Below are 21,910 nucleotides of genomic sequence, written 5' to 3'. Positions count from 1 at the left end.
AGAATGCAAGTTTAACTATTTGAGTCTTTCCTCGTATGCCAAGTTTCTCAACCCCTGAATCATCTTAGTCATCCTCCTCTGCACCGATTCTAACATTTTGATATCCATTCTATAGTAAGGTGACCAGAACTGAACCGCATAGTCAAGATGAGGTCTAACTAATGCTAAATATAGTTTGAGGAAGACTTCGGGGCTTCTGTTGCTTACGCTCCTTATGTTGCTTACGCAAGGCAAAGAGGAAGAGGGAGAGAGAGAGGGGGGTTGAGAGGGACAGACATGGAAGCAGGGAGGAAGGGAGAGGGAGGTAAAGAAAGGGAAAGGAAGGAGGGGAAAGGAGAGTTAAGGGAAGGGAGGGAGTGAAGGAGATGTGAGAGAGGTTGGGAACATTAGGAAATGCCTTTGTACTGCAGTGGACCAATAATAATGGCTGAGGAGGAGGAGGAGAAGGAAGAGGGAGGGATGTACACCTTTCATAGGAAGCTCAGTCACAGCAAACAGGAGTCACTGAGGAGCTCTGTGCCTTGTCTTCAGAGGCCGTGGTGCTGAGTGAGTCTCCGAGGCTGTGTCTGGTGTGTGACGAGCAGGTGGAGCAACACGCAGCCTTACGGAAGGGTAAGTGCACTACACACTAAGGTGTTTTTTCATTCACAGACAAAACATAATGAAGATAGTCTAAGTCTGATGTACCTGAGGCAGCTCTTGGTACCTCCCAGGACTTTCTCTGCCTCTGTGGTGGATAGTGGAGTGTTTCCCATGTGGTATTAGTGTGCTGGATATCCCTTCACTGGTAGCCTGGTAACATACACTCCCAGGACTTTCTCTGCCTCTGTGGTGGATAGTGGAGTGTTTCCCATGTGGTATTAGTGTGCTGGATATCCCTTCACTGGTAGCCTGGTAACATACACTCCCAGGACTTTCTCTGCCTCTGTGGTGGATAGTGGAGTGTTTCCCATTTGGTATTAGTGTGCTGGATATCCCTTCACTGGTAGCCTGGTAACATACACTCCCATGTCTTTTTCTGCCTCTGTGGTGGATAGTGGAGTGTTTCCCGTGTGGTATTGGTGTGCTAGATATCCCCTCCCAGGGTGCAGGACTTTACATTTTTCTTCATTGAATTGTAGCAGACATTTTCGTTCCACTCCTGTAGCTTGGTGAGGTCTGTCTTCTGGCTGGAAATCTGCAGCCAAGGGGTTAACAAGTGTGCTGCACCTTCATGGGACCAAGTTTCCCTTGACCCTTTTTTGGAATTACTTTTACACAGACATTGTTGCAGTTTGAGAATGCTGCTCACTGGTCGCTTGCTTCATGTCCTACTCTCTGACCCTCACCGGACCTGCCTTTGACGTGAGAGCTCTTCATGTCCAAATACTATGCCTAGATAGATAGATAGAGAGACAGATAGATAGTGTGATAGGTAGGTACTCCCAGTTATCTCCTGACATTTGCTGTATTACCTTTCATGAATTGATAAGTTTATCTGTACTGTGTTCATTGACCTGGTAGTGAAGATGTCAGATGGAGTCTTTCAATGCTGCATCTTTTAAGGTTAATCAGATGATGACAACTATGAGCCAGGTGCCCAGAGTTTGTTTTTTCCCAAATAAATGAACAGCTATTTCGAGAGAGGTTGTTTCTCAACAGACAGGAACCATTCAGGAAAAGGGAGAGAAGGAAGAGGAGAGGAAAGAAATGCAATGCAGTTTGCTTACTGTGAGACAAACAGAATAAATGGACATAACAACAGCATCAGCAAGGTTGTGTTAAAGGGAGGTAAAGTAGATAGAGTCCGTCCTTTCTCCCCCCAAAAATACATAGACACATTACATGGACCAGGAACAATTTTGGCACAATATTTTACTTATCCATAATTGCCTAAGTGGCCAAAAGAGAGATCAGTTTCAGAAGGAGAGGTGTCTTGATTGTTCTAAATACCTATTCAAACACATGTTAACCAACTTGAAATAGTGCTCCAGCCCTCACTTGGAAAGAAAGGAAGGAAGGAAGGAAAAGGAGGCCTGGAAAGATGGTAGGAAGGAGGAGGAGAAAGAGGAATAATTAAATGGAGAAAGAAGGGAAGAGTCCAAGGAAATTTAAGGAAAGAAGGAATGATAAAAAGGAAACTAGGCTGGCGAGAGAGAGAGAGAGAGAGAGAGAGAGAGAGAGAGAGAGAGAGAGAGAGAGAGAGAGAGAGAGAGAGAGAGAGAGAGAGAGAGAGAGAGAGAGAGAGAGAGAGATAAACCCTTGATTCAGCTATTTTGCCATCCTGTGTCTTTCCTCCCAGCTACAAATCAGAAAATTGACCCTCGAGTGCTAAGTCCTCTGAGTATTTTTCTCCCCACACTGGTGCCGAAGTATTGCATTTTCATTCATTCACAATTACCTGACACTTTTTTCTTTTCCTGTTATGATTCCCAGTGATCAATGTCTAGATCCACACAGCCCTGTCCAGCACATGAAGGTTCACCCTGCTATCCAAGCTCCCAATGCAAGAATCAGTTATGGTCCTCAGCTCTAGTATTTCATCGTCCAGTGTCCTTCCTCCCAGCCACAGTTCAGGAGGAAGAAGTCGTGTTTACTAAAGCCACAGTGTTTTTCTTGTGTTGTTTCAGAGTGGTATGGGTGACGCAGAGGCTCTCACTCAGGTGGTGCTGCCCGTGGCCTACCAGTTCAACCCACAGCTGGTCCTGGTCACTGCCAGCCTTGATGCTGGTGCGGGGACCCACTTGGAGGTTGGTGGATGGTGTCACTATCTGTATGACTACCTGCTGCTGCCTCTTTCTCTTTTTCTGTCACTATCTGCTCAGTTCAGTTCAGTTCTCTCTCCATAATTATATTTTCAGTTCATGGTCGGGAGTTTTGGCTTCATAACAGCACTCCCTGGTGCACTCCTTCACTGTTTGGGTTTCTTGTTTTCCTCTCTTTATTCCTTTAGTGTTCTTTCTTATCCAAAATTTCTCTGTTGTTCTTTTTTGCTTTTTTTATTTATTTATTTATTTATTTTTATCTGCCTTAATAACACATCTTCAGGGGCTGCCATGTGTATGCAATGAAGCATTTTGTAGTCTCCTTATATTGTATCCTGGTGTATTGTCATCTCAGACCATTGCATTCCATAGTGAAGAACTCCCTTCCTCTTCCTCACCCCCATTCCTCCCTTCATGCATCTCATACCTAAAGTAACACAGCCTAACCATTGCATTCCATATTGAAGGACTCCCTTTCTCTTCCTCCTCCCTTATTCCTCCCTCCATGCATCTCATACCTAAAGTAACAGCCTCACACACACTCCCAGGTTGCCGGGTGAGTCCCGATTGCTTTGGACATATGATGGCCCTTCTGTCTGGCCTGGCCGAGGGCCGCATGGTTCTGGCACTGGAGGGCGGCTTCAACCTCACCACCATCAGCTGCTGCATGACGCTGTGTGCCAAGGCCTTGCTGGGGGACCCGCTGCCCCCCCCTTGAGCCCCAGCTGGTGCCCAACAAGAGTGCCGTGCAGACCATCAATGACGTCATCCGTACCCACAGCCGCTACTGGCCGGCGCTCTGCTTCAAGGTGAGTGTGGGGGTCTTTAATCCGACCACTGCAATTGGCACGGATTTGGCCTTCACTGGTAGCCTGGTAACATACAGTCCCAGGTCTTTCTCTGCCTCTGTGGTGATAGTGGAGTGTTTCCCATGTGGTATTGGTGTGCTGGATATCCCCTCCCAAGGTGCAGGACTTTACATTTTTGTTCAGTGAATTGTAGCAGACACTTTTTGTTCCATTGCTGTAGCTTGGTGAGGTCTTCTTGTAGGAAATCCAGTCAAGGGGTTAAGGGGCAGGACTGGTGAAAGTTATCCCTCATGTCCTGCTGGTGTGTTCTGTGCCTGGTAGTGTTGTCAGTACATAATATAGAAAGCTGCCTCATTTCCAGAACTATATATTGGACATGTATTAGTTAGATCTCTCAAAACATTTCTTCAGTTCTCAGTGGCAATAGTTATTGTTGTTGTCAGACAGTAAGAAGCAAAACACATTATCCTCTCTATGTTTTGCAGTCTTTTCTTGTGGTTTGAGTCCTTGTGGTGCCTGACCCTGGGCAAGGTTACTTTCTTTACTGCCCTCACACTGCTCCTTGCCTCCCTGGAGCAGAGTCAGGGAGAGGTTGTCTACATCTACCATCAGTATAACAGTCTTGGTGATTAGTAGAAGATAATAGAAGGAATAGAAGGTTAATTTTGATTTATATTAGTTTTTTTCATAATATCTCTTCTTCCTTCTCCTCCTCCTCTCTCTCATTCTTCCTCCCTCTCTCTTCCTTTCTTCCTCCCTTTCCCTCTCCTCTGTCTCTGCCTTCATTACATTCTTCACCCATTCCTCCTCTCCTCTCCCCTCCAGGATTTATACCTCATCCAAATCTCTCCTTATATTAGAATCGCTTCTCTTTCCTTCCCTCCTCCTCTCCTCCTTCTCCTCTCCCTCCCACTCTCTTCCATTCCTTCTTTATCCACCTTTCCCGTATCTTTCCGTCCCTCCCTCCTCTCCTCCTTCTCCCTCTCCCTCCCACTCTCTCTTCCATTCCCTTCTTTATCCACCTTTTCTCTTCTCTCCTTCCCTCCCTCCTCTCCCTCCCACTCTCTCTTCCATTCTCTTCTTTATCCACCTTTTCCCTCTTTCCTTCCCTCCCTCCTCCTCCTCCTTCTCCCTCTCCCTCCCACTCTCTCTTCCATTCCCTTCTTTATCCACCTTTTCCCTTCTCTTTCTCTCCACCACTCTTTACTTCTCTCTCCTCCCTCACTCTGTCTCCCTTGGTCCACTCTGTTCTCTCTCTCCTTCCCTCCATGCCTCCCTCTCCTTCCTACTCCTCTTATAGATTTGTATAGTAATATGTTTTAATGTATTGCATAAAGAAGAAGAAGAAAAGAAGAGAAGGAGAGGGTATATGTCTGTGTGTGTTATATGGACAAAATTTAAACTGATTTCTTTCAACATATATTTTATTATTATTATTGAAAGACAAACTTTTCTTCTTCACTTCCTCCTTCTTCTTCTTCTTCTCTTTCATCTTCTTCTTCTCTTTCATCTTCTTCTTCATCTTTTGTCGGGGTTCTGATAAGAAGAGAAATAATAAAATAATGAGAAAGAATTAGCTCTATAGAGAAAGAGGGGGACCCATATATGTGTCTGTGGGGTTGTCAACATACTGTGGGGGTCATCCTGAGAGAGAGAGAGAGAGAGAGAGAGAGAGAGAGAGAGAGAGAGAGAGAGAGAGAGAGAGAGAGAGAGAGAGAGAGAGAGAGAGAGAGAGAGAGAGAGAGAGAGAGAGAGAGAGAGAGAGAGAGAGAGAGAGAGCGAGCACAGCCTTCTGTCTCTTTCTCTTCCTTCTCCTTATTCTTTCTCTCTTTCTACTACTACTACTACTACATTTCCTCAGTAGTTAGTCAGTCACTGTGTGTGTTTGTGTGTGTGTATCTCAATCTCAGAAGTGCCTCCATCTGTCCCTGCTGTGGCATTCTCACTCTTCAATTCCTCTTCTTCTATCTCTTTAAATCTTCACTTATATACCCATGCAGTCTTCTCCTCTTCCTTCTTCTTCTCACTTTCCCTGACAGTCCCTCTCTCAAGCCTTCCCTCATACACTCTCTTCACAAACCCATTCTCATCACATGTCCAAACCATATCGGCACAGCACACTCCACTCCTTTCGCTGCCACACCCACACCATACTGCTCATACACGCTTCATTCTGTCTCATCCTGACACACCACACACACCTCTTGTATAACACCTTTCCACTGCATGTATATCCCCTTGCTCTGCTGCGTGTCATGTACAGTACTTGGCTAGAGCTGTTTCTTGATCCCCTCTTGGTCTCCGTGCTCACACTTCTTCCCTTCCTAACTCTGCCCTTCGCTGCTCTCTTCCTGACCTCACCTCCCTGTGCATCTGGCCGCCCTAAACTCATCTATATTCCTGCACTATTCACTTCTCTCCCTCCCACGTTCCCATTCATTACAGTTTATTTATCTCCTCATTCCCTCTCACTAGCACTCCATTTCTTGTTACAATTGTCACTTTTCTCCCCTATTTCTCTCCCATTTATCTTGGTGTGTGTGTGTGTGTGTGTGTGTGTGTGTGTGTGTGTGTGTGTGTGTGTGTGTACCTCCTGTAATAATAAAATAATGTAGGAATGCTCAATAAAAATAAATTACAAATATATATATTACTATTATTATTACCATTGTTATTATCATTAACCCAAGAAGGAGGAAGAGGGATAGAGAGAAGGGAAAGGAAGGAAGAGGAGGAGGGAGGAGAGGAAGGAGGCAAGGGAGAAGAGAAGAGAAGAAGGGAAGGAAGGTGAGGAAGGAAGAGAAGAAGAATGAAGGAAGGGAAGAAGATATGAGAAAGGAGGAGAGATGGAGGAGGAGGAGGAGGAGGTCATAATCTATCTTCCTCTGCACCGTGAACCTAAAAGAACACTTATGACCCTCCCTGCCCTCCTTTGGGCCTTTGGGAACAGCTGATGTGCGGGGCAAATGCTTCCGACCTTAGGAGGGAGGTGAAAGGGAGGAGAAGAACTGGAGAGGAGGAGATAAAATGGAGAAGTGGAGGAGAAAGGGGAAGACCAGCAGCAAGAAGACATGAAATAATGACAAGAAATATTAAGGAAAGAGGAAAACAAAAGTAACGAGGAAAAATAACAGGTTAGGGAAAGAAAACAAGGAAAGTAACAAATAAAAAAGTTAAGAAAAACTGAAATAAAACAAGAATATTAAGTAAAGGAAATAAAGAAAAGGACACTGGCCGAATCACTCCCCCAGCCGCCCCTGAGGCCTTAACACACACACACACACACACACACACACAATAATTCCCTAAACAGACCCCACAGTTACAGGGCCAATGCAACATGTTTTCAGCCCCCAAACAGCCCCTTCCAAGCCCTCTAGTGTGCCCAGACCTTCCTGTAGAGGCCAGGGCAGCTCAACAGACTCTAGCCCCAGCCCAGGGACGGGTTTTAATAACACTAACAGACGTATTTTGACAACAATGACAGTCACCAAGAACCTGTAGAGTGGACAGGAGGAGGAGAGAGGAGGGAAGGAAGGGAGCAGAGGAGGAGGAGCAGAGAAAGAAAAATTGAAAGAGGAGGAGAAGGAAGAAATGATGATGAAAAGATGGAAGAAAATAAAGAAAATAAAAGGAGAAAAAATGAATAAAAAAGAAATTATGTGCTATTTTTTACCTTTGTTCCTAAGTCTTCTTCCTCTTCTTTTTCTTCTTCTTCTTCATCTCATTCCATGGAAGAAGTTAAGTTGAATTAGTATTCGTATACTAAAAATAAGAAAACTGTGTCCCTGCCTCCCTGATACGTTCCCTGCCTTCTAGCACTATAGTCCTGCCGCCTCGTCCTGCCTCCCTGTTATATGTTTAAGGCCGAGATTTTTCTCTCTTTTCTACTACACCCGGTCCCACACGTCCTCTGCGTGTATTGAAACACACGAGACATTAATCAAGACAAGGAGAGGGTTTTGTTGGCTGCCCGGGATTGAACCTGTGACCAGCGTGACGGGAGAGCCACTACCTTATCAGTCGGCCAAAGAGGTACCCCGCTGGCTGAGTGGGTTATGGGAGGCTTGCCCGTCAGGCCTAGTCGCTGCACTACATATGCATTAAAACAACTCTGAAAACAATTACAATTACGAAGAAAAGAATGGAATTGACGACATTCCCTCATCACATCTTAATCCTCCCTTTCAATGCCTCCCTCATGTATTCCCTCCCTCTCCACACTGTAACAGGCAAGTGACAAGGGCCAGGAGGAGGAGGAGGAGGAATTAGTGATAAGGGAAGGCATGCCTGACACCACAAAACCTCAAAACTGCCAACTCTCTGAATAAGCTGAAAAACTAAAATACTGGAGCCTACATTATTCCATCACCTCCTCTCCATCTCCTGGTTCCTTCCGTCCAGGAGAGAGCAGGAGTTCCTTGAGCAGGCCCTTCCACTTGTAAACCTGGGACTTCTTGGACGTGAGGCATCTTGGACAGCCCTGGGGTGTGTGGCTCTGCCTGGGGAGGAGGCGAAATGGGTAGGGAATGGGTTGGGGAGGGAGGGAGAGGGGAGGAGGGGAAGGAGGAGAGAAGAGAAGCTAGCAAGATTTTACTGTATATTAACCAGACATGGGGCGATTACTTATGTTATGTAATCAATTACGATTATGATTACTTCATATTTTCACGATTGCGATTACAATTACAATAAAATTAAGTGTAATCAATTACGATTACGATTATATGATGTATTAATCATGACTACAGGAAGGACTGAAAGGTGAACTTGCAAATTTCACACATGTACCCTGCTGAATATTTAATTGGTTGAATTACTATAGATATTTAGAGTACATACTTGCTGTACGAGAAACTATTAACTAAACTTTGCTAATGTAATCACAAAAGTAATCACGATTACAGTTGTACTTTTATAATGTATTCGATTACGATTACGATTATTTAAAAAAAATAAGAGGGTAATCGATTAAGATTACTTGAAAAACTGTAAACGATTGTAATTGATTACGATTACTTGAAAAACTGTAAACGATTGTAATTGATTACGATTACTTGAAAAAATGTAAACAATTGTAATTGATTAAGATTACTTGAAAAACTGTAAACAATTGTAATTGATTACGATTACTTGAAAAACTGTAAACAATTGTAATTGATTACGATTACTTGAAAAACTGTAAACAATTGTAATTGATTTTGAAAACTGTAAACAATTGTAATTGATTACGATTACTTGAAAAACTGTAAACAATTGTAATTGATTACGATTACCCCATGTCTGATATGAACATGATTCATAACGCAGCATGACTAAAGTAAAAAGAGAGGATATATTAATTAACATGATTCATAACGCAGCATGACTAAGGTAAAGAAGAAGAGGATATATTAATTAACATGATTCATAATGCAGCATGACTAAGGTAAAGAAGAAGAGGATATATTAATTAACATGATTCATAATGCAGCATGACTAAGGTAAAGAGGAAGAAGAACAAGAAGAAGAAGAGGAACAAGACCAGGAGCATTATCCAGGGTCTGTGTAAAGCCTTTCTCTAAGCCCGCCCTGCACGCAGAGTTGTTGGTTGTGGCGCCACACGTCTCAGAGCTGGAGGGCTTCCTGGCCCGCCGCTGCCCCTCCATCTCCGGGGCCAGGCTCTGGAGCTTCTTCTCAGCCTACTGGAGGGATTTGAGGGGAGGAAAAAGGAAATCAATCAAAGTTCTTCCTCACTAAAGATGTCACTTAATATGAACTAAATACTGGCAGCCTCTTTGCTATTTTTTGCCTTCATTAAATTCCTGGAGGGTCTGAGAGGAGGAAAAAGGAGTATGAGTAACAGCAAAGGCACAGCTCTGCCTCACCATAAGATGTCATTTACAGCAACTAAAAACACTGCGGCCAGCTTCCTAACTATTTCTGGCCTTTGTTGAATGACTCCTGGAGGGTCTGGGAGGAGGGAGGGGAGAAGGGGCAGAGGGAAAGGAGGAAAGAAGGGAACAGGAGAGAAGGAGGAAAGAAGGGAAGGAGTGGCAAAATCACAGCTCTTCCTCACCAATAGATGTCATTTATACCAACTAAAAAATGCTGGCAGGTTCCTAACTATTTCTTGCCCTGACATATTTCTGATGCTGGCAGGTTCCTAACTATTTCTTGCCCCTGACATATTTCTGATGCTGGCAGGTTCCTAATTATTTCTTGCCCCTGACATATTTCTGATGCTGGCAGGTTCCTAATTATTTCTTGCCCCTGACATATTTCTGATGCTGGCAGGTTCCTAACTATTTCTTGCCCCTGACATATTTCTGATGCTGGCAGGTTCCCAACTATTTCTTGCCCCTGACATATTTCTGATGCTGGCAGGTTCCCAACTATCACCTTCTTGCCCGTGACATATTTCTGATGCTGGCAGGTTCCTAACTATTTCTTGCCCTGACATATTTCTGATGCTGGCAGGTTCCCAACTATTTCTTGCCCTGACATATTTCTGATGCTGGCATGTTCATCCCTATACTGTCCAACCCCTTATGCAAGAGTTACAGCATCTTCACTCTTTCATCCTCTCACTGGTAAACCTGGGAACAATCTTCCTTCATCTGTATTTCCTCCTGCTACCGGACTTGAACTCTTTCAAGAGGAGGGTATCAGGACACTCCTCCCGAAAAAACTTTATCTTTCGGGACCTCCTTTGGATTTTTAGGAGCAGCGAGTAGCGCTTTTTTTTTATTAATGTTTACTTTTCTTGCTGTCTCCCTTTGCTGTAAAAAAAAAAAAAAAACTATTTCTTGACCCTGACATATTTCTGATGCTGGCAGGTTCCTAACTATTTCTTGCCCCTGACATATTTCTGATGCTGGTAGGTTCCCAACTATTTCTTGACCCTGACATATTTCTGAAGTGTTCTGGGGGGAGGAAAAAGGTGACAGGAGCACTGGAGAAAGTGAAGCTCTTCCTTACTAAAAGATGTTGATTAATAATAACAAAAAAAATCATTGGCAGCTTCTATGTTATTTCCTGCCTCTGTTAAATTGGTAGGGAGGAGGAAGAAGGTGGTGTGTGTGTGTGTGTGTGTGTGTGGCTGGAGGGAGGCAGCTATTAGCAAGTTCAGAACAGCAGTGACTATGAAATTAAGGCATAGAAGATAGGAATTAAAGAATAATGAGTGTGATGGCAGTGACTTAGAGAGGACTAAGTGAAGCAAATGGCAGTCAGGACAAAATGCAGAAATAAGGAAGGACAAGTATTTCAGAGTTTACCAGGGAAAGGGATGGAAAAAAGTGATGATTTTGGTTAACTCAGGCATTAGGAAGTTAAATAGCAGAGGAATGAGCTTGAGCAGAAAGCCTTGGGCACTGCAGAAGGCAGGAAGGAAGCAGCTGTTAGCAAGTTCTGAACAGCAGTGACTATGAAATGAAGGCACAGAAGACAGCACAGGAAGGGAAGAATTTGAGTGGTGACAGGGACTTAGGAAGATGATTTAGGACAGATTGTAAATGCTTCATGTGGAAGAGTGCAACAGCTGAGTATTGTAAAGGATGGGGAAAAGTTGCGTGAAAGGCTGCGTCAAGTTGGCAGACGATGAAGTTAAGGTCCATATTGTCAAACTCCTCACAGGCTTGCTCCATCTATTTCAAAAGGCTCTCGCAGAGGTTGTTGGGGTTTCCATGGGCGGTTTCCTGAGCCTGGTGGTAGTTTTGCATGGCTTCTGTGCCTTGAAGGAGAAAACACCCAAGACAACCCAGTTACTCTTCCCTGTGGGCTTGGGAAATAGGTGCAGTGGGAGCCTGATACATTTAGGAAGACAGGGACACAGAGATACAGACAAACAGAGATGCAGGGTGGTGCTGCTGATAGTTTCACACGGCTTTTGCACCCTGAACGGAAAAACACCACCCAGGAAAACACGGTTAGCCTTCTCTGTGGCCTTGGGGAATAGTAACAGTGGGAGCCTGATATGCTTAGGACCATAGGCTGACTTACAGCACCTCATTTTGGGTGTTGATGACATAGAATCTCTCTCTCTCTCTCTCTCTCTCTCTCTCTCTCTCTCTCTCTCTCTCTCTCTCTCTCTCTCACACACACACACACACACACACACACACACACACAAACACACAATTACACTGGAGTGAAAAACAGTATGCACATGGAGGAAGAAGAGGAGGAGGAAGAGGAGGTGAAAAATTGATAATATGAACTCCAAAAATATATCATCCATGTAAAAGTTAATCTAAATTCAGCCTTTAAAAATTGTAACAATTCTGCCATACATCAATGCACTCATGTTATATTAAGTGTTCTCTTCACAGTGTCCTCATGATATCAGGCTGTGTGGTGGACCGTCCCTTCCTGAGTGGACAATAGTCACGTGGCAGGCTGGGCCAAGGTGCCAGAAGAAGACATTAAGTTTTTGAGAGATGGGATGAGAAGTTTTCAGGTAACAACTTGAGATAAGGACAGAGCAAGGGTGTTTGCTGTAGAGGAGAGGGCACAGCTGCATGTCACCAAAGAATAATCTTGATAGGGGAATGCTTTGCCTGGGATTCTTACACACTACTGACCCTCACACACCAGCTATTTCTTAAGGCAAAAAGAGAGGTAAAATGCATTCTCAGGAGTGGTTACTAGAGTTCATGGCACAGCAGCCTTATCAAACTACCACCAGGGTCAAAAAACTACCCACGGAAAGGCCCACAACTCCTATAAAAGTCAAATCACATGTGTGTTTGGGCGCTGGAATCTCGAAATAACATGGCCCATTGCTCGCTCAGAATAGATGGCATCACTGTAGACACTCGCCTGCCCTGTGCCATGACGGGCTCGGGCTGATCATCAGGCCCCTAAAGAAAGCCTACCAGCTGTAGGCCAGGATGTAAAATAAATAAATAAATAAATAAATAAATAAATAATAATAATAATAATAATAATAATAATAATAATAATAATAATAATAATAATAATAATAATAATAATAATAATAATAATAATAATAATAATAATAATAATAATAATAATAATAATAATAATAATAATAATAATAATAATAATGATAATAATAATAAAACTAAATAAATAGATCAATTGATAAATCAATAAATAAATTCCAGCAGCTGCGGTGGAGTGCCACGTGTTGAAGCAGTGAGAGCACACGTGGCCCGTCCAGTGGCCCCCTTAGTGGCCCTGGCCGGGGAAGGACGAGCGGGAAGTGATGAACGGCCGCCTGGCTCCCACACCCTGCAGGGCTCTGGCAACAAGTAATGGCCATATTGATAGTAATAATAAACAAGTATTGGTATGTTATAAGAAAGAGGACTGGCGGGCACTCCTGAACTTGGTAGCTGCATGCCTCAACCACTACCGTCCATAATTTTAAACAATGGCTCGTCTCTATGCTGCCCTAATCCCTTATGCAGGAGTCAGCCAGCCAGCATCTTCATTCTTTCATCTCTTTGGCTGGTAAACTCTGAAAGAAAAACAGCCTTCCTTCATCTGTATTTCCTCTTGCCAATGACTTGGGTATATCATTAATACACTGTAACGATGCTAAATGCACACCACAAACTTACTGCAAGCCAGTGGTGGGCACCGATCACTTTTTTGCTGTTCCGATCCCCGATCATCCGATCAGTTTTGGGAACTGATCCGATTCCGATCATCCGATCATTTTTTAAGTACTGCTGTTCCGATCACCATTCTGATCATCCGATCACTAAAACTTATTATAATTACTATTATTTTTTAAATAATAATTACAAGAAACACCTATTATAGGCATTCCTTAAGTAATAATTTCCAATAAGTAATAACTTAATTATTTGCAGATAAATATTTTTATTTTTCCTCTTTCTTCTGGTATATAGGACATGGTAAAGAAAAAATGTGATCTTAACGTCTTATTTAATGCATTTATATAAGCCTACTTTTTTATTCAATTTCTGAATGTATGAAAAGGGAATTATGTTCGCTATTTTTACTTTTGTTTGAAGTTGATTTAGATTTTTGACAAACATTTTTCAACTTTATAAATTTTATTATCGATATCTAGGAAATATTTTTTACTATTCTATAATAAAACGAGCGATAGTGATCATTAATCTCCTATCCTTCCTGATTAAATAGCTTTCTGAATAAAAGATATTGGTCCATAAATAAATTAATTACAAGAAAAACATTAGCAATAAGGTTTTGATTATAAGTGAGCCGGTGCTGTGTCATCTGCCGTCCACGTATCCTAAAACGTCCCATCCTGATTAGCGCATGCGCAGAACACAATGTTTACAGACACAGTGTTGATATCGTAGTTTGTCCAGGCAAGATGGCGGCAAGACAGCATGGCAGCTTTTATGGGAAAATGGCCAAATTCATTAATGACATGGACCCCATAATTCAGATAGCCTACCATTAAATGGAGAGAATCTGAGAAACATGACCATCAATCAGAAGAGAGTGTAGGTTATCTCATTTATCACATATACCGACATACAAAGGGTGCAGGTTACCTCATTTATCACATATACTGACATACAAAGGGTGCAGGTTATCTCATTTATCACATTTACTGACATACAAGGCTTCAGGTTACCTGATTTATCACATTTACTGACATACAAGGGGTGCAGGTTATCTCATTCATCACATTTATCGACATACAAGGGGTGGAGGTTATCTCATTCATCACATTTATCGACATACAAGGGGTGGAGGTTATCTCATTCATCACATTTATCGACATACAAGGGGTGGAGGTTATCTCATTCATCACATTTACCGACATACAAGGGGTGGAGGTTATCTCATTCATCACATTTACCGACATACAAGGGGTGGAGGTTATCTCATTCATCACATTTACCGACATACAACATACAAGGGGATGAGGTTATCTCATTCATCACATTTACCGACATACAAGGGGTGGAGGTTATCTCATTCATCACATTTACCGACATACAAGGGGTGCAGGTTATCTCATTCATCACATTTACCGACATACAAGGTGAACAGGTTATCTCATTTATCACATTTACCGACATACAAGGTGAACAGGTTATCTCATTTATCACATTTACCGACATACCTCATTTGCCTCATTTACTGACATACAAAGGGTGCAGAAAGAAACTTTCATATTTCAAGCAATTTTCAAATTAAAAACATACGTCGACATTTACTTTTAAAAAGATAAAAAAAAAACTCAGGTGGGACATATCGCGATAGGCAGTCGACAAAGACACGGTACTGTGTCGCAAATCATCCACCCTTTGTTTGCAAACAAATCCCGAGCATGAGCAGATTGGATGGGGTGTCTTAGGATACGTGGATGGCAGATGACACCACACCGGTTAAGACACGTAGCAATGAGCTTAAGTTGGATAAGTTCAGGTTCAACAAAGACATAGGCAAGAATTGGTTTACCAACAGTGAAGTGGTGGATGAGTGGAACAGACTTAGAAGTCATGTGGTGAGCGCCGACGCGATAGATACATTCAAGAAGAGGTTAGATAAGTTCTTGAATGGGAGGGGTATGGGGCGTTAGTTTGGTGCCGTGGTCTGGGCGGCCTGTTACGCTGTCTCGCGAGACCACCTTCCTTCTCCTCCTCCTCTTGTTGCGGGGGGATCCCGACGGGTGGGTGGGGGGTGTCAAGGGAAGGCAAAGCCCTCCCCTCGGTTAAGAAGGTGGGGGGTCGAGGCGGGGCGAAGCCCCGCCTTTTAGCTTAGGTCTTGTTGGTTTTCCGAAAAGATACTGACGGTGTCGCCATTAGAGGGTGGTAACACTGCAGCAGAAAATGCATAACTGACAACTGGGGCAGGTCACTCGGTTACTGGAGTGAGCGGAAGCCCACTACTGCAGCCCTCCACACTCTCATGGCATCGTGTAACAAGTCCCGCCATGCAAATAAAGCGACTTTGCGCCTGCGCGTCTCGTTCGCGATACCTTACCAGAATTAAATAAATTAACGATCAATAATTATCGCTTAATTTTATAAATAAAGACGCTTATTGAAGTAGCTATTTAGCAACGTGTATAAAAATAATTGTAAGAAGTCCGCAGTCACTTGTTGCCATGACAACGCTGACCACTTTCTTTTTGTGATTGGTAATCGGAAGTTAGTTTGTGAAGTTCCGATCTCCACAGTCCGATTACCTTTTACAAAGATGATCCAATCTTTGCATTCCGATCGCCAATTGCTGTTCCGATCAGATCGGAAGATCGGACGATCGGACTGATGATCGGAAGTGCCCAGCTCTGCTGCAAGCACATCACTAATGTACTGTGCCCATACTGAATGCATACCACAAACTTACTGTGAGCATATCCCTCCCTGCACCTAAAACTCTGAGCATCATAGACTTACGCGTTGGTGGCACTCGTCTCTGACAGTCCGTAGAGGTTGTGGAGGTTGTAGTGGAGTCCGATGTAGTGCCTTGCCGACATGCAGACCGTGTGGCAGAAGAGAGAGTCTCTGACCACTGGCGGCAGGAAGGGCGGACGCTCCAAGTTGTTCTGCTGACAGCTGTGGTGACTCCTGGACCAGAGGTTTGAGGGTTCATTCATGTCCTGAGAGTGAGTGAGTGAGTGAGTGGAGTGAGTGAGTGAGTGAGTGGAGTGAGTCAGTGAGTGAGTGGAGAGAGAGAGAGAGAGAGAGAGAGAGAGAGAGAGAGAGAGAGAGAGAGAGAGAGAGAGAGAGAGAGAGAGAGAGAGAGAGAGAGAGAGAGAGAGAGAGAAACATTTGAAACATTTATTTATAGCTATTAGTTATACAAAATTATATATGCTATATGCATATATATATGGACAGAGCTTTAAGCTGTACAACTAAAGCTAGCCTGTCTAAAGCATAGCTTTTTAGGCAAGACATATATAATTTATTTGAAAATTAGTGGCTGTGACAACATTAATAATAATTGTAGTTAAGATGAAATGATTATGATAACTTTACATAATGTTAAAGTAATAGAATCATATATTGAGCATGCGAGATAACACAATAGAATAAACGTGTACATACATACATACATGCACACACACAGACCTATATATACTCATACACACACACACACGCATACACACAAGCATACACATATACATATGCGCACACATACACATGCGCACACATACACGCATACACCCATTCATATACATAAGTAAATTGCACATATGTTGCATTAATTGATTAACATAATATTTTAAAGTACATACACATATGCACATTTATAAGGAAAAAGTGAGTTAGTTAATAGGTCATTATAATATTAGTTTTTGATCGGCTTTTGAATGTGTTGAGGGAAGGAGCTTCTTGAATTTGTGGGGATAGAACTCCAAATTACAGGACCCAAATAAGTAGTTGAATGTTGGAATTTTGAAAGACGATGAACAGGAAAGATCAGATTGTCGCGGTGACGGATACTTAATCATGAGATGGGAGGAGCTCACGCATTTCATTCCTATTTTTGTACATGAGTGTAGCTATTTCCAGTTTAGTTATATCATCCAGTTTTAAAATTTTGGTTTCCTTGAAGAGTGGACTAGTGTGTGCTTAATAGTTGCTGTTAGTAATAATTCTTACAATTTTTTGGAGCTGCAATCTTAGGGGGTTAAATAGGTGGTGTATGTTGTACACCAAATGGGGTTGCAGTAGGTAATTAGTGAATAAATGTGTGCATAGCATATTGACTTTAATACATTTTGAGGCATGAGATCCTTTACTTGATAAAGTAAAGCAATGTGTCTTGATATTTTCAGTGTAAGGTTATGTATGTGATATTTAAATGATAATGAATCATCATAATCTACACCAAGAAATCTCACTCTATCCATTTTATAAATTATTTCATTATTGATTTTTAAATTAATCAAGTTAGACGCTTTTTTAGTAGTGAATAGCATAAAGCAAGTTTTCTTTGTATTAATTGTAAGTCTGTTACATAGACACCATTGGTATAGTTTTTCGAGTTCATGATTTGCATTTAGTACAAGTTGATCTTGGTTCGGACCTGTTAAGTAGAGTGTCGTGTCATCGGCAAACAATATACTTTTAGCTTTAAAGAAAAGATTTGATATATCATTGATGTATATTAGAAACAAAATTGGGCCTAGAACGCTTCCTTGAGGTACACCAAGTTTTACAGTGGTAGTAGATGATTTTTCGCCGCTAAATACAGTACATTGATGTCTATCTGTTAGGTAATCCTTGAACCAAGAGAGTATTGGGCCTCTGATCCCATAGTGGTACATTTTGTTAATAAGAATGTTATGGTGTACTGTATCAAAGGCTTTAGCAAAATCTATAAATATGGATAAGACATGGAGTTTTTGTCAATTGCAGAAAGTACATCATTAGAAAATACATTTAAGGCTGTAAAAGTGCTGCAGTTCCACCTAAAACCATACTGAGAAGGGTTTAATATATTCTTAGTTTCAAGATAGTCAAGTAAATAAACCTTCATTAAAGTTTCAAATATTTTAGAGAAAATTGTAAGTTGAGATATTGGTCTATAATTTTTAGGGTCATCATTGGGACCAGACTTGTGGATGGGTGTAATTTTTGCAGTCTTCAACAGAGATGGAAAAGTTCCAGTTGTAACAGATTGATTATAAAGTATAGCCAAAGGGATTGAAATGAAATGAGAGTTTCTTTTAATATAAGAGGGTGATATATCATTAATGCCTGATTTTTTATTGTTTAATGACTTAATTACTGTAGCCAAATCAAAGGTGGTAACAATAGGGCACATCATAGAATTTGGAAAGTTACCTTTAAGATAGTCTTTCGAGTATCTATTGAAGGCTTCCGATATATCTGACGGATCACTTAATACTGAATTATTATACTGCAATGACTTGATATTGTTTGCTTTGTATGTATTACCTTTTAATTCATTGACTGTTTGACAAATCTTTTTGGTATTTCTGCAAAAATTTGTAAATATTTGGAAATAATAGTTCATTTTGGCAACCCTAATATTCTGAGTAAGGTAATTTCTATATTGTTTAAAGGTCTCATAAGAAACTGTTCCAAGTTTATACATTTTAAACAAGTTACATTTATGTTTGATAGATTTAAGTATTCTGCCTGTAAGCCAAGCATTATGAAGTCTTTTTGTAGTTACATATTTTGTTTTAATGGGGAAACTTTTATTGTAACATTCATAAACTCTTTCATAGAAAAGATTAAAATTATCATTTGAATTTTCTAGATTTAGTAGTTCCTCCTGGTTTATTTCATGTAGCTCATTGGTAAATAGATTATGATTATTGGTGTTGAAGACAGTGATCAAAGTCCCTCTCTCTCTCCCTCACCTTCCACGGCAGCAGGGTGAGGAGGAGGAGGAGGAGGAGGAGCTCAGTGAGTATGGCCCACCAGGGAACACTTGGGGCTGTGGCCAGGGGTGGCCACATCCCTGCTGTGGACCTGTGGAGGGTTACAACAGGTCAGGAAGGGTCAATGTGTGTATGTTTACCTGTGTTTGTATATGGGAAAGGGTTACAATCCTCTACAATACATCTTTAGGGGTGAGAAACGCCATATGAGGACAGACCTAATCATTTAAACCTGCATTCTCTAGAAAAGCGAAGGGTGTGAGGAGACTTGACGGAGGTTTACAAATGTATGAAGGGCTTTAATTAATAAGGGGTGTTAATAAGACTTTGGTGGTGTGAGGGCCGGGTAGGAAACGTAGCAATGGGTTCAAGTAAGATAAATTCAGGACACAGGAAAGAAATGATTTACTGACAGAGTAGTGGATGAGTGGAACACACCTGGCAGTCATGTGGTGGGTGCCAACACAAGATACATTCAAGAAGAGGTTAGATGAGTTCATGGATAGTGAGGAGCTGCCTTGCATTGGCCTATCAGCCTCTTGCAGACTCCTTATTATCTTGTGTTACGTTATATCTCAAATGCATGAGTAGACTGATGGATGCCTCCTCCTCATCATATGCTAGCCTACTCTTATGGCTTGAAATAACACAAATAATGAATGCCTGACTCAGCGATGGGTTAGCTCAGGCAGGGGTTATGTCCCTCACTGACAGACGGACTGACTAACCGGGACTTCCTTGGGGTCACTGTCGTGCGGTAGAGCGGTGACTCACTGGACCACACGACTGGAGACAATGACGTCCTGATGGGGCACTGGCAGGGCGACGCGGGGCAGCAGAGGACACGGCACAACAGGGCAGGGATGACAGGGAGGATTGAGTTTAGTTATGCACACGGCAGAGGTCAGAGTAAGTGTTCATTGATCCGTTTAATTTGTCAAGCGTAAGACTACCTAAGCCTTTCCTTGGGCATGAAAACAGTATTGCCAGCTCTCCTCACGAAGAAATGCCAGCTATTACCAGCTCAAAAACAATGTCAGCTTTTAAACTGTTTTCTGCCTCCTTACATTCCATAGAGTTCATTTCCATCACTTTTTGGGGTCTGTTTGCTATTACTGACAGGGATAATCAGTGTGTTGGGTGTGGCCATTGACCCACAGCAGAGGTTCATGGAAGCGTAGGGAACAGTGCCTGGCTGACTGACATTGCTGGGACTGATCTCAAGGCCTGGGTCAATATCCTCAGAGAGTTCAGGCCTCACACACCAACAATGGATAAGACTCTCTGGGTACTTCCATGGGTAGTGGTACGAGGCTAATTATAATTTGACAGGGCTTTGGTAGAGGTTGTATTAGTAGTAATATTTCCATGGGCAGTTTTATGAGCCAAGTGATAGCATGACAAGGCTTTGGTAGAGGTTGTGTTAGTAGTATTTCCATGGGCAGTGTTATGAGCCAAGTGATAGCATGACACGGCTTTGGTAGAGGTTGTGTTAGTAGTATTTCCATGGGCAGTGTTATGAGCCAAGTGATAGCATGACACGGCTTTGGTAGAGGTTGTGTTAGTAGTATTTCCATGGGCAGTTTGAAGAGCAAAGTGATAGTTTGACAAGGCTTTGGTAGAGGTTGTGTTAGTAGTATTTCCATGGGCAGTTTGAAGAGCAAAGAGATAGTTTGACACAGCTTTGGTAGACTCAAGGATAATTTCCGGTAAACAAGAGAAACTGTTATGTAATGTATCAATGTCTTTTTAAAATGCATAATGAAAATAGTTACAAATCACCAAGGATGAAGTATAAAATCAGTGTTGAACAACTCAGCTGAGCATGTCGGGGATGTGTCTGGAACAAGAGGTTCACAACACACTGCTTGAAACTTGCTTTCCAGAGGAATGTTAAGGATCACTGGATCTCAGAGTGGCATTCAACAGTAAATCATCATGCAGTACTTATGTGACTTATAAGGACAGTTTCTCTTTTCAAAGCTACTTAATAAGGTTACCAAAGCTGTACAGAATAAGTCTTTGTAAATTTAGAACTAATAACCACAGATTACCCATTGTTGTAAGAGGCAGGTTTACCAGAACCCCCAGAGAGGAGTTTTGTGGCAAATGTGGCAACAATAGTCTAGGATTACCCATAGTAAGTAACAATAGTCTAGGATTACCCATAGTAAGTAACAATAGTCTAGGATTACCCATAGTAAGTAACAATAGTCTGGGTAGTGATGCCGGGGTGCAGAGATATAACCAACACCATACCTCTTCTTTGGCTCTGAAAGGATATGATGACCTGACTTGGCAACAGAAAATGGGAGTAAAAACATGAGTAGGAGATTGCGAGCTAAGATAGTGGTGCTGATGAGGCCGAATTAATACCAAGAACTCAATTTCTTTTTTACCTCTGAAATGACATATACGTACCGGGTCAACAGTTAGTGATCCCAGTGGCATGGCGGAGTGTCTTGCAAACACTTTTAGCCATATATACACAGCCTCGCCCCCAACCCTTCCTGCAGCTCACCAGATGTCTAATACTCAGTTTTCTTTTATTCTGCCATCTCTGGAAAGAGTTAAGTTGGCTATTGACAATATGGATAATAACACTATTAGGCTGTTCACTTAACTCTGAGCCGTGGAGCCGAGCCTCATTTGTAACGAGGCCGCTGATTGGCTGGCTGGCTCTCTCGCTCACCCTGTGTTGAAAGGCTGCATAATGAATGCTCGCGTGGCACATGTCTATGTTTTATTCGTTATATCTTGTCTCATACACATAACAGACTATTTTTGTTGGTACCGTTGCACTCAGCAGTGAATGCAGAAGCTTCGATACTCAGGGAAAAACTATTACTAAGCAATAATAAAGAAGTTTTAGCGAGTTGAAGCGGAAATTTTCTTGCGATATCTTTATAACACTGTTTATTTATTATCATTTCCTGTGTAAATATTTAAAGGAATGCTGTTATAAACGATTGCGTTTCATAAAAGAATGTCTCCTGAACGGAATGCAATCATCAAATTATAGTTAGATGATA

The 21,910-nt window shown here is 42.1% G+C and overlaps 1 protein-coding gene and 1 long non-coding RNA gene across 2 annotated transcripts; one reads left to right on the top strand and one right to left on the bottom strand.

Moving 5' to 3' along the window:
- Positions 1-415: 415 nt before the first annotated feature.
- Positions 416-4,409, top strand: LOC126992402 (uncharacterized). The gene is made up of 3 exons (XR_007746538.1): positions 416-612; positions 2,610-2,729; positions 3,293-4,409. It is a non-coding gene; the product is annotated as an uncharacterized LOC126992402 (long non-coding RNA).
- An 11,055-nt stretch (positions 4,410-15,464) lies between these two features.
- LOC126992396 (lysosomal alpha-glucosidase-like) lies at positions 15,465-21,441 on the bottom strand. The gene is made up of 4 exons (XM_050851122.1): positions 21,300-21,441; positions 19,607-19,692; positions 18,858-18,969; positions 15,465-16,115 (listed from the first exon to the last, which is right to left on the bottom strand). Exons 1-4 carry the CDS (start codon positions 21,327-21,329, stop codon positions 15,909-15,911), a joined length of 435 nt encoding a protein of 144 aa, XP_050707079.1. The 5' UTR covers positions 21,330-21,441; the 3' UTR covers positions 15,465-15,908.
- Between the last annotated feature and the right edge of the window lie 469 nt (positions 21,442-21,910).

Source organism: Eriocheir sinensis, unplaced genomic scaffold (genome assembly GCF_024679095.1).
Source record: "Eriocheir sinensis breed Jianghai 21 unplaced genomic scaffold, ASM2467909v1 Scaffold454, whole genome shotgun sequence".
In the NCBI taxonomy this organism is placed as follows: domain Eukaryota; kingdom Metazoa; phylum Arthropoda; class Malacostraca; order Decapoda; family Varunidae; genus Eriocheir; species Eriocheir sinensis.
This window is presented reverse-complemented; position numbering and strand designations above follow the sequence as displayed.